We start from the raw sequence: 13,336 nt of genomic DNA, 5'->3' as shown, positions 1-13,336 counted from the left end.
ATTGCCTTTTTTTTGCAAGTTGAACCATGGATATCATGTTAATATTATATCCAGCCAAGTCCACTTATCTTTTAATGGCCTCTGTTAAAGCCCTTAATTGTCACAAATGACATAAAGGCATACTTTTGAGTAATTTTCTATTTAATAATTTACACTTTCTTGTTACCAGTACATTTTTTAGATGACTGCTGCACCTTCATTCCTGTCAGTTGTAAAAGTTTTGTCTCAATGTTCTGGTTGGTACTTAATCTGGCAAATGTGCCAATATGAAAAAGGAATATCACAATCTATCTGCTCTAAATGAAGAAATATCTCAAAGAAAAACAGCAACACCCTGTTCATCTTGTCAGCTTCTACATTCTCAGTAAGGGCAGCTGGGTTCATCACAAGTTTGTTGACATGACATGACAGTTCGCAGCATTGTGCTCTAAAACCAGAAATGCCTTTCTGGATAATCTTTTTGATAAATGAGGTCACAGCAGCGATGGCCTTCTTATTTTCGTGTTTCAAAGAGCCAAGAAGTAGTTTCGCACATAACCCACCATTACAACAGCGCATCATTTTTAGCAGTGTAAAGTGAAAGTGAGCTTTAGATGTGCTGATTTGTGGATTTTAGCCCATTTTACACAGAGATTAATACAGAATGATGAGACAGAATAACGGCGTGACATTCCTAACTGTTTCCTAATTTCCAGTCTTGTGTTAAACTAAGATTATTGGCTGCTATCTTTATATTCAGTGTGCAGACATAAGAGTTGTATCATTTTTTTCATCTAGTTCTTTGCAAGAATGTGAGGTTAAGGTATTGCTCAAAATGTCAAACTACTTCTTAAACAATTTTCCTTTCATGTGTAAGTCAACATTGTTGAAGAGCTTGTTGTAAAAATGAATTCCCTAGATTTAAACATAAAAACATATATAAAGATTTTTAGAAAATTGATACTTAATGACATAGTTCTAATAGTACTTGTAATTATGCTTCTGTTTGTTTTAAGGTGATTTGAGCCCATTATACGAGTTCAGAAAATGAGTTCCTAATTAAAGGCTTGGCATCAAATGGAGCTTGAATGTTTGCTCTAGTCAGCAGTGGAATATCTCTGTCTTGCATTCATCAATTTGGTCAATTTGCCTCTTAAGGAAATGTCTCTTCCCCTGTTTGGATTAGAAGTAGAGCATGACACTGCATACTTTACAAGAGTGTTCTCTGTTTGACCCTGTTCCTTTTGCCTCCCACTGTATTATTTCCTAACCTTTACCCTCTGTCCTCTCTGCAGCTTCTGCACCAGTCAGCAGCAGCGTGAGTAGACGCCGTGCCCCCTCCTCGGTGACTCCCCTCTTGTGGGAGAAACACAACATCGCCGCCATGTCGAGCATCACCATCGACCCCGAGCTGAAGCCCGGGGAGTTTGTCATCAAGAGTCTATTTGCTGAGTTTGCTGTGCTGGCTGAGAAGAAGATCGAGATGGTGATGGCGGAGCCGCTGGTAAGTCCACAGGGGGGTGGAAGCTGGTGTCAAGAAACACAGGAAATGAAATTCGATACACGACACGTGATGTGGCACACACTGCTGAGATTACCTCCTCTCTTTTGTAACTAACTGCCATGCCCTTAGCACTTCAGGAAAAACAGTATCAGGAGAAGCCCATATTTTTATGTATATGTGTTAAACAAATTATAAAATTATTTAACTGTCCATTGATTGGCCTGTTCCTCCATTCATTCGCTGTATTTTGCTAATTTCTCTTCTTATGTGGGAGATCCTGGGAGGGTAATAACCTCAGACTGATAGAAGTCTTACCTCACTCTCATTCAATTTATGCACCACCGTAAAACTTTAGTGTTCTCTCTCACTTGCCTACTCATTCTCAGGCCTGCTGCTTGACTGACAGCAATCTGCTATTGTGCAAATACTGACAGTATCTCTGCTGGGTTCATATCACACTTATTCTTGATCTCTTTCTCTCTCTAACAGGAGAAACCCCTGTCCCGATCCCTCCAGAGAGGAGAAGATGCACAATTTGACCAGGTCAGTACAGCCGTAGTAGTGACCAGAATGTATCACATGTAGGGGTGTGAATATCTTGAGTCTCAGATGCATTGTGATGTGGATACGGGAGGTTATGCAATTGATGCGGTGACAGTCAACAGTCAACACAAAATTATAGCCTGCTAAGATTGATTGTTGATTCCAGCCTCTGTTGGATAACAAAGTTGTAAAAATACGCTGTTACGTTGCAATGTCCCTCTTTAACATTTAGACAGTCACACATATGTTGGTGTTGAAAATATGCAGTTTTTATATTGTAGTCTGAATTTTTGAGCAAACTTTCGAAAATAATAGAACAACAGATTAATCCGACTGCTTGTATGAACCGATGAAAAAGTAGCCATGTACAGTGATATAGAAAATTGTGGATGCGATACATTGAGATAGATCGACATGCATCGAGAATCGTTGACAGGTGAATACTAATCAGAGGCCGGTAAAGATTCACTCCTATAATCACATGTAGGTGTATTAAAGTGACATTCTCGTTTCCTGGGACCACCAGCAGTCTTTTTTCGTCCCTCTGTATGTGTGCGCAGTGTTTGAATCCCCAGCTCCACCCACTCAATAGCCCGTCTGTCCCTCATCTGTAGCTGGTGCAGGACTCTATACAATGGGCCCGCCTGCTGCAGAATGCTTTGTTCAGCACAACACAAAGCCAACGAGGATATGGTGCTATAGATCCAGCTGTCCCCATTGTGAGTGAGGGAGAGAAAGTGGGTATAGAGAGCGCAAAAAAGTGAGAGTGTAGAATCGCTGTGTCATCCTCAGCTACTAAATCAGCATTGGGTGCTGGAGTGTATCTGCCCGATGCCATAAGGGCAGAGGGAGCAGTTGCATAACTCTCCTGCCTAGCATCCATCATCCACCTCCCTCATCACGCTGCACTGGCCCTTACACGCACAGACACACATACACACACACACACACACACACACACACACGCACACACACTTCAATAGTTTATGCATACTGACCACCTCCTCTCATGTTTTATGTATTGTCTGAAACATTCCCTGTGCTCTTGAGTTGCTAAAGTGCTGATTTGTTGTTTTCTGTATTCACTCATTAGTAATAGAGTTCACTGATTTATCATCAGAATACAGCTGTTATTATACATCAACATACTGAGCATTATAAATCAATATGATCAGTTGTTATGCAGTGCTAGGTTTAAAAGGCACAGTATGACGTCATCGTTGCTGATGAGGTATTCGGAGGACAGCTAATTATTTCTGCAGTTTCACATGTGAACACCGCAGAGCCACATGTGCAGTGGAGCTGCTCAATACTGTAGCAGCACTTATGACGTGTCAACATGTCATCCAACACCACACTCCCAATTGCAATCAATATCTACAGCATGTCACCCAATAGTTGAGAAAACATCCAATCTATACTCACCCTATATATGCTCTAATTATTGCCTGTTGGACAACATTCTTCTCACAATTTAATCAATTTATTAGCATGTTTGACACGTATATGTGTTTTAATTTTGCATTAGAAATGCAAAGAATATGGTGGCGAGTACTAATACTACTGAGTGAATCTAATGTTCCTGTGTTTTTGTTTTCCAGTTAATAAGCTCTATGAGCTCAATAGCAGAACACTGTTTGCCCTCCCTACTGCGCACACTGTTCGACTGGTACCGGCGGCAGAGTGGCACTGAAGACGAGTCTTATGAGTACAGGCCTCGCTCTAGTACCAAGTCCAAAGGGTGAGATGCTCATCTTTGTTTTTTTTCTTCATCCTTATTTTCCCCCATGAACAAATCATTAATATTTGATTACAATTATTTGTTGGTTTTAAGATGTGCTCAAAACCTCATTGTATGCAACTATTTTCTTTCCCTCTTTTGTAGAGACGAACAGCACCGGGATAAAGATTACCTTCTGGAACGAAGGGACTTAGCCATAGATTTCATTTTTTGTTTAGTTTCAGTGGAAGTTCTAAAACAGGTGAGGTTTCTGACACTCTGCTTTTGTAAACTCATTTACAATACCTATTTAAAAGTATTTTACAGTTTGGTTTCTGGGGTCATGTTACATGCACCTGTTTGACCTAATGATATTTTCTTGGAGTTCTGGTTCTGTGGTCCTGTTGAAGTGATATCCATTGTGGATCAGTAAACTTATAACAAGCACATTGTTGAACATAGCATTGGTATAGCTTTACCTTCACACTTGCTAAACAGGACCAAGGTTTTCTCACTTTGGTTTCTGATTTCATTTCAAACAGAGTTTTTTCTTCTCTTTTTTTACACATTTGCAGAAGACTTTGTCTACCTTTTTATTTCTAATCAAGTGATGAGATTTCCTTAACTTACAGTGCATAATTCACCACTTATTAGTTTGCAGAATAAAAAAAGGATAAGAGAATTGCTTAATAGGTTTTTACTTTTTCATGTACTTATCCTCTGTGGTGCAGAGATGAACAGCAGTGTTGTTGGTGAGGTCTTTCTCCACAGGGGGACACAGTAAATAAACACAGTGGCAACAGACCAACTCTCAACTGAGTGTGTCTGTCCAAATCTAAGCAACATTCAGAACTAAAAGCCAATCCCCAGAGACCAGAGCTAAGTTGTCCTTGGCTTTGCTCCTGTAGGGAGGGCAATGAATGGTAGCAAAGAGAAAGAATGAGGATTTATCAATGCTTCTAATAAGACCAATGATTCCATGTTTCCGTCACAGATTCCTCTTCATCCAGTGCCAGATGTTTTAGTACATGAAGTTCTGAACCTGGCATTCAAGCACTTTAAACACAAAGAGGGGTAAGTGAGAGTCAACACACAGAAAAGCCAGTGACACAGATGAATAAAAAGTGCTGATGAATACATACTCGACTGTGGTATTCTCACGTTTGCTTTGCAGGAGAGAGTCAGTCATTTATTTGTCTGTTTGAATAGGCTGGCTCTATAAATCATTTTGTCTCTTTAAACTGTATCATTAATGACACTTAAACAAAGCACAGTCAGACTCTAGTAAGCATATGTGCAAAGTACTAGGAAAATGACTTCCACACAAACAGCCAGCTATTTGTTTAAGACTTGATGTTAAATGCTTCAATTGACAGGTACTGTGGCCCCAACACTGGCAATGTGCACATCATCGCAGACCTGTACGCAGAGGTCATTGGAGTCCTTACACAGTCAAAGTAAGAAAGCTTCTTCTGCCTGTTATCTGAACACAGTTATTTACAACTTATCATATTCTCAGTCATGCCTTAACCTCTCTCATCTCTGTTGGGGAGTGTTTTTGGAGATTTATATCTTTTGTGTGTGCTCAGGTTTCAGGCAGTGAGGAAGAAGTTCATCACAGAACTGAAGGAGCTCAGGCAAAAAGAGCAAAGTCCCTACGTAGTCCAGAGCATCATCAGTCTCATCATGGGCATGAAGTTCTTCCGGGTCAAAATGTACCCAGTGGAGGACTTTGAGGCCTCATTTCAGTTTATGCAGGTAAATTATAGCTGTTTATTTATACACGTTTGTCACAGTGTACCTACAGTCAGTGTGGCTGATGTGCCTGTTTGCTAAATTGCACCAGACATTTTGTTTTACCGCCGGGCCTTTGTTCGAACTCAGCAGCTCTCTGTAGCAGTGGCTCATAAAGCCAGATGAGTAATGATCAAAGGTGAGGTTTGCCAAGAAGTGAGTGTATGTGTGTTTCAGACTCTGTGAAGAGCTGTGAATGGAGGACTGGCTTTTTCATTAATCTTTATACAGCGGTGAAAACACTCTCTGTTCTCTGTGATTTCCTAATGTGTTAATGTGGTTTATGTTTCATTGTGTATATCATGATGTCTACCCATATGGTTATCTTTTAGAGCCTGACCAATGAAGGATATTTATATTGTGTATTAATATTTAAGTACAGAACAGAATCCATTACAATTAAGTCTATATCTTTTAAGTCAATACAATATCAATGACAATATCATTATATCAGTGGCATGAAACGGTCTTAAAAATGACAACAGTGTTGATTATTACAATTATTCCTAGGGAAATATATGTCCAACAATAGTAGTTATCGTGAAAGGCCTAATCCTGATTGAGTCTGAGTTCATAACATAAACTTGGATTAGTTTTGGCAGTATTGTCTTAATCCTTAGCTTTTATGTCCAACTCTATTATCTCTTGCCAGTTTGTGTTTGTTTTATGTTTCTATCCGCCGTGTATTCTTCTGAGCCTTTGGTGTCCTTTCCTAGGAGTGTGCCCAGTATTTCCTGGAAGTCAAGGATAAGGACATAAAGCACGCTCTAGCAGGCCTTTTTGTCGAGATCCTCATCCCTGTCGCAGCTGTGAGTGACATTTTAAAACAATTTCTGTTGTTATTCTACACAAATAAACTTTTGTATGTAATTTTGTCCATTTGAGATCCATGGTAATGACCCCGTTCATCCTCAGGTGGTGAAGAATGAAGTCAATGTGCCCTGCCTGAAGAACTTTGTGGAGATGCTGTACCAGACAACATTTGACCTTAGTTCCAGAAAGAAGCACTCTTTGGTAATAATTATGCCATCCTAGTTTTTTCTCTCTTCCTGCCCACCCCTTTACTACTTCCTTCTCCTATTGTTTTTCACTCTTCCTGTATTTTGTCAATATTTCTATTGGCAACAGCATGCCTACGCAACAGCATCATTATCATCCAAACATTATCGACTTACATAATCCTCAATAAGCACAACCTTGCTGTTGGTCCATTGTGTTATGTAACAACCCCAAAAATGTTTTATCATATCTGTATCTAATATATTCTTTATAATGTATGTATGCAGAATTTTTAGTAATAATTCTGGGTTTCATTATAGAAAAATGTCCCAACTGCTTGTCCTCTCTTAGCTGGATGTTTAAAAACTGGAAAATTCCTATCTTCCTCTCACAGAAGCAATTCCTGAACTCATTGTAGTTTCCTATCCTTTCTCAGAGCTTGCATGTTACCAAGAAATCCTAATAGAATTGTAAACTCAATTCTTCAATCAGTGCTTGTCCTGTCATGACATCTGTGTTTATGCCTGTGTTATGACAATGGCTGCCTCACTTGTCACTGGCTAGCTAGCTCGCTGTAAGGACCTAAAAACCAACAGGTTTTGAATTTTAGCTTTGAGTTGGAGGCATTAGTTGTGTCATAGAGAAATTTCAATGTTAGCTTCTCCAACATGCTAACACTGGTGTTATCTTCTCTAGCAGGTTAACATCAGTGGAAGCTTCTCCAGCAGTTAAAGTTTGAGTAACATTTGAATCATAGTATTTTTCAGTATCCATGTTGTTCCCCATCTTCATTATCATCGCCATTGCAGGCCTAACACCAGTGATGCAGAATTTAGAAAAGGGTCTTTGCCATCCTAAATTCAGAAAGTGTTGAGTTTTGACAGTTCTAAAAAGGGATAGTGATATTTATTTTTTCAGATTCTGAATTACAAATGTGGATACAAAACATTGAAACTTTGTACTCAAAAACTTTTCCTTTTGCATTTGTTATGCTGACGCCTCTATCTCTCTCCCCAGGCTCTGTATCCCCTGGTGACTTGCTTGCTGTGTGTTAGTCAGAAGCAGTTCTTCCTCAACAACTGGCACATCTTCCTCCAGAACTGCCTCTCACACCTAAAGGTACTGCCAGCCTGAGCCTTTACACCCCAAATCCAAGTTTGTACTCTTGGGCGCTAAAGAGTAGCTCAAAGACTGTATTCTTCAGATGAAAGTATTTTTTAGGACACCGTACTTGGCTTGACAAGTCAGCTTAAACCTCAGAGGTCTTATGACTCCTGTTATGAAGCCTAAAATTTGTGTTTGCTTGAGGCCAGTATAAAGTGTTTATTATTAGTTATTTCTCTAAATTCAAGCTCACAACATCCCTCTTTTTTCACAAGTGATTTAATTGTCAAGACATTAGCACTTCTTATAGTTTAAGGAAAAGAGTTGTAGGTATTATGATGCTTTATGAAAAAAGTATGATGCTCTATTGTTGTATGTACTTTAACATGACCGATTGAAACAGTTATCTTGGTTGTGAAGGGTGTGCTCCGTGGTTCTGTCTAAAGATCATGATGTTCTTTCCCCTCCATTATCAACAAGCAGATCTGGACAGGAATAGCACTTGATTTGATAATAGTGTCTTTGTTTAAGGTCAAAGTGGACAAAATACAAACATAAAAATCAAAGATTATTAGGTGACACTAATAATCACAGTGTAACCTCAACTAATTTCACAGAGACTAAATCGATGTGTTGCAGCAAATTCAACCTATAAAATGTCCTTCATCTTAGCTAATGCACCTTGCATATAATATGTTATCTCAAGTGCTGTTTTAACTCAGGTCTATTAATGACTCCTTATAAACCAATTTCAAACAGATCAAACCTACTTTCCTCCTGTCCCTGACCATCATGGAGCCGATCAACCCAGAAGCTTATTGACCAAATTACTGACTGACTGACTGACTGACTGACTTGATGACTGTCCTCTCCATTCTGCACTGATTGCACTCTGTGGAGATTGTATGATCTTGTGGTGAATAGACTTCTGTTAGCGTCTTTGTGATGGTGATTTTTTGATGGTTTTGAATGGCCGTCTGTCTTCTCAGTGATCTCATTCCAGCAATCTTTTTCACTGTTGTGATTGTTTTAGATCTCCTTGATTCGAAAATCCTAATCGTACAGTCTTCTGAGTGGCAACGATGATTCTGGGATCATGTTAGGGGTTGTGTGATGGCTCAAGTGTAGTGATGATTTTAGTGATTTAGGGCTTCTTGTCCAACCTGTGTTTTTTTAACCCTGTGGCTGCTCTTAAAAATGTTAAATACAATAAAACAGCTGTTAGGAAGACTTTCAGTTTACAGTAGGGTTTCACAATATAGTAATCGGGATACATCAAAATTCATTTGGCAGTTAATAATCCATTAATACATTTTTGCAGATTATCATAATTAGTGTTTTTTTATTGTTTTAATCCGATTGCAGATCAAATAAAATAATTTTTAAATAGCACAGCTTTGGTTCTGATGCAGCATTCAATCTGCACAGTCATGAGTAACTAAAGTTATCAAATGTATGTAGTGGTTTCAAAAGTACACTATTTGTGTCCCAAAATGTAGTGGAGTGGGTAAGTAAAAGTACCTCAAAATTGTACTTTATACTTAAGTACAGTACTTGAGTAGATGTACCGAGTAGCATTCCATCGCTCATTTTATTTATTCCACTGAAAAATGGGGACGAGTAGACTTTCTAGTAGCTATCACTACTTTAACTTATTACCTGTGTTTCCTGAAACCGGAAAAGGAAAGTGATTTTAGTAACTAATGGAGATTATAATGTATGACATAATTGGGTAACCATACCTATAAGTCTGATCCCCACAGGGTTAAAATACGACAGTTTGCATTCTGGGTGTGCTTGACATTGATTTGAATGGACGTCTGATTTGGGTGTCACTGCTTGCCGGCTTCGTAGGTGAAACAGACAGTTTTCTTTAGTTTGCTTTTTTAAATCTTTAAGTCATCGTTAAGTGTCCTTTTCCTCATCATCCTGTGTTCCTCTTAAATCCACTCCTGCTTTTCATGTACTTTCTCTGTCCTTCTGTCTGATTTCCAGACCACAGCACACCTTTTATTTGCTTTGCCTTTGCACTTTTAAATTAAGATTTTTGCTCACTCTGTGTTCAAATACTTAATACCATATCAAATACAAATGGACTGTTACTTTGTTTTACTAGCATGCCACTGATAATTCAAGAGATTGATCCACAAGTGGCATGTTAAACAGTTCATGGTGTTTGAATAGTGTCTTGTCACACTGACAAGAGTAAACATACTGAGTCTGGGCTGCTCTTGTCTTATTTGTTTAGTTTATGTTTTTGTTTTTAACTTGCATGTGTCCCTCCCCAAACCTCTTCATTCTTTGTCTCCTGTCATTTGATCTTCTTCTCACACTGACTCGCTCCAGATGCCGTCTAACAACAGCATCCGAAAGCAGATTGAGACGCTGCAGGTGAGTTATCTGGCGTCAGTGAGCTGCCTGCTGCTCCCACTCCTTTTAACGGTCCAGGTCCTGACCAGGACGTAGGGTAGCACAGTTCTGCCTGCCGGGCTGATAAGGTAGTGAGTCGTTCTGTGTAGTGACAGTGAAGTGTTGCACATTAAAGTAGAGAAGAGGAATATGTGATGTTGCCTAAGGCTTTGTTGTTGAGCTGGTCAGTTTTCATGGGCAGTGGTGGTGATGACTTTTGTCTGGTATCTAGTTATATATTTAGATTTTGATTGTAAATACATGTTTATGTAAAATAAGGATGTGTGATATATCAGTTATGTTATTGGCGTAGGGCAGTAATTACTTTAAAATTTGTTGTCAATCTGTTTAAGGACTGATACATTAAATTAAATGTGCATTACTACAATAACCAAGCAATGTTGCAGATTCTGTATTGCAATGAAATGCATGAGTATGTTATTGACAGAAAAAAATAATAGTAACTATCAATGCACCATTTAAAAATGTCAATATCGTGCTTCCCTAGTACTTATTATCAAAGGTTTAGAGAAGGTCATAGAAGCATGAAAGGATAAATTGATTAGTATTTGTGGTTAGCAGTGGCTGTGCTACATTTAGCGACAATGTGTGACAGACATCCTTAAAGTGCACAGTACTGAGGAGAGAGTTTTTTTCCCAGCTTGTCTAGCAAAAATCTAGCTCTTTCATGCAATAGGGTTTCTCTCCCCTACTGTAATTAACGCATTTACACGATTACTGCTGGCCAAAGTAAGCAGTTTAAATAAATGCGTGTGATTATGTCATCATGATTCAGTGTTCAGAAGAGGATGTAAGGTTTCATACTGGATGGAAAAAAATAAGCCTATTACTTTATGAATAATGAATTTATGAGCATAAGTTGAGAAAGTTAATGTCTGATAAAAGTCAGTGTACAACTGATGGTGTGAGTTCTTTAAATAGAAATTGAATTAACTTATTCACCCTGTCATTTACAGATTATTATATTTGACATCACAAAAATGTTTGTGAGGATTTCAAAGTGTTGAACTCGAGCAGCCCTGGTTGACATTGGAGACGTCATTTGTTTGTGTTCAGTGATCTGCTGCTCTGCGCAGCTGTGATTTGTTGCGTCACAGATGGAAAGATGAGACGTATGGTTACATGGCACTTTTTTCTTGGTTTTATTTCCGGTTTTGAGATTTCGGCCTTGGCAATAACGTGCCATTATCATTACCTCTGTGCCCTCGCAGCAAGAGATATGTGTTAATCTGGGAGCAGGGCTGGACTGTGATGATCTTTGTTTTTAAAATGTGTCTTCATCATGAGTTACACGATAGACGGCATGTCTTTTAACTCCAAGTTGATTTTGTAAACATTTTTTATCTGTACCACATGTGTATGTTAAACTGTTTTAGATATAAGGATGGAGGACTGGTAAAAGGGAGATGCAGCGACAGTGAAGTGGTTTGAAAGAAAGATGGAGAGGTTTAGGCCATACATGCTTAATGCAGGATTGGGCAGAACACAAACCTCCATCATGCCAATAAGGTAAAGCTGACATGTGGAAATCCTTGCACCATGCCCATACTACACACGAAGGACATGGTTGCTCACATTATGGGCATGGATAACTATATGGATAATTGTCACAGCAGGTAACTTGGTTTGTCCGTCCAAACAATTCCTGAAATATTGGCTGGATGTCTTCTGTTCCAGCACACACTCATTGATTAATAATTAAATTCAGCATTAAAGTGGTATGAATGACTTGGTTCCTAAAGATGTTTCTCTCTGGTTGAGAATGACTGTCAGTCGAGTTAAATGATCATCAAAACATGTGGACTAACTGTTCAGATATCAGTCATTGACTGAAAAATTATCCCGTCATTAGCTTCTACTTACATTTTTCCGGCTTTGTGTTTGATCGGAGTTTCCCAAGAAAGCTACAATCTGGTCACACAAGTCTCACAGGTGGGTAATGAAATTCCCATAATTCAATCGAGTGGCTCATATTGTTCTTTTTACATCCACAGAACAAAGACCCCAAAATGTCCCGTGTGGCGCTGGAATCGCTCTACAGACTGCTCTGGGTTTACATTATCAGGATCAAGTGTGAGAGTAATACAGTCACGCAGAGGTCAGTTCCAGGGCCACCGACAGAGACACACACACGTAGAAGTTGTTTAAATATTGGCTTTTGTTGTTCAGCACTAAATTAACGTAAGATGTGCCCCTTTTTCCCTCCACTAGTCGACTACTCAGCATCGTTTCAGCACTTTTTCCCAAAGGCTCACGGAGTGTGGTGCCCAGGGACACACCCCTCAACATCTTTGTCAAGATCATCCAATTCATAGCTCAGGTAAGCTTGGAGCATGGACAGACATACCTTGACTTCAAAGCCGAGTTAAACTTAGAGATACACCGTGTAGAAACTGTGTGTGAGTGATTGCTGCTTTGTTGGTTGTTACAGGAAAGACTGGACTTTGCTATGAAGGAGATAATCTATGACCTCCTGTGTGTGGGCAAGTCTCACAAAACATTTGCCATCAATCCAGAGGTAAAGTAGACCAAGACTTCAGGTTCTGATAGCATTGGAGACAGTGTGGGTGGATTCTCACCTCTCACCCTCTCTCTGTGTTCGCTCTGCCAGAGGATGAATATCGGTTTGCGGGCCTTCTTGGTGATCGCTGACAGCCTACAGCAGAAAGACGGGGAGCCTCCTATGCCTACGACAGGGATCATCATGCCCTCTGGCAACACCCTGCGTGTCAAAAAGATCTTTCTCAACACCACCCTCACTGACGAAGAGGCCAAGTGTATAGGTAGGTTGGACTCTTGAATGTTGTCTTTTTTTCATTAAAAGAGGGAAATTTTTACAGTTTATAATATCTGTGTTATGTCATGTTTTCCTGTGAGTGTAATGACTCTGCTTTGTGTTTCCAGGCATGTCACTTTACTACCCACAAGTAAGAAAGGCCTTAGATAACATCCTGCGACACCTGGACAAGGAAGTGGGACGCTCCATGAGCATGACCAATGTGCAGATGTCCAACAAGGAGCCAGAGGACATGATTACGTATGTTAACACAGTCTGGTTTCATGCAGCTATTTTTGTGTTACTGTTATGGCTCCGTGTGTGGTACTCATCAGCTGTTTGTGCCACAGGGGAGAGAGGAAGCCAAAGATCGATCTGTTCCGTACGTGTGTGGCCGCCATCCCAAGACTGATACCAGATGGCATGAGCAGACAAGACCTGATCGAGCTTCTGGCCAAGTAACTCACCCTCCTTTAACCTCCCTGCA

The 13,336-nt window shown here is 39.7% G+C and overlaps 1 protein-coding gene across 12 annotated transcripts in view; it reads left to right on the top strand.

The window, feature by feature from the left end:
• fryl (furry homolog, like) overlaps positions 1-13,336 on the top strand; it is a 71,890-nt gene that overhangs the window by 28,539 nt on the left and 30,015 nt on the right. For 10 of the 12 annotated variants that reach the window (XM_084355533.1, XM_084355540.1, XM_084355541.1 and 7 more), the window contains 17 exons: positions 1,275-1,483; positions 1,973-2,026; positions 3,628-3,767; positions 3,912-4,008; positions 4,741-4,820; positions 5,123-5,203; positions 5,336-5,504; positions 6,257-6,349; positions 6,456-6,554; positions 7,557-7,658; positions 9,990-10,034; positions 12,068-12,171; positions 12,285-12,393; positions 12,505-12,591; positions 12,685-12,856; positions 12,978-13,110; positions 13,200-13,307. In XM_084355533.1, coding sequence (XP_084211659.1) covers positions 1,364-1,483; positions 1,973-2,026; positions 3,628-3,767; positions 3,912-4,008; positions 4,741-4,820; positions 5,123-5,203; positions 5,336-5,504; positions 6,257-6,349; positions 6,456-6,554; positions 7,557-7,658; positions 9,990-10,034; positions 12,068-12,171; positions 12,285-12,393; positions 12,505-12,591; positions 12,685-12,856; positions 12,978-13,110; positions 13,200-13,307 — 1,793 coding nt within the window. In that variant the 5' untranslated portion in view covers positions 1,275-1,363. The remainder of the gene's footprint in view (positions 1-1,274; positions 1,484-1,972; positions 2,027-3,627; positions 3,768-3,911; positions 4,009-4,740; positions 4,821-5,122; positions 5,204-5,335; positions 5,505-6,256; positions 6,350-6,455; positions 6,555-7,556; positions 7,659-9,989; positions 10,035-12,067; positions 12,172-12,284; positions 12,394-12,504; positions 12,592-12,684; positions 12,857-12,977; positions 13,111-13,199; positions 13,308-13,336) is intronic. The other 2 variants (XM_084355537.1, XM_084355532.1) reach the window with 1 other exon arrangement.

Source organism: Pagrus pagrus (genome assembly GCF_965226575.1).
Source record: "Pagrus pagrus genome assembly, chromosome: 6".
In the NCBI taxonomy this organism is placed as follows: domain Eukaryota; kingdom Metazoa; phylum Chordata; class Actinopteri; order Spariformes; family Sparidae; genus Pagrus; species Pagrus pagrus.
This window is presented reverse-complemented; position numbering and strand designations above follow the sequence as displayed.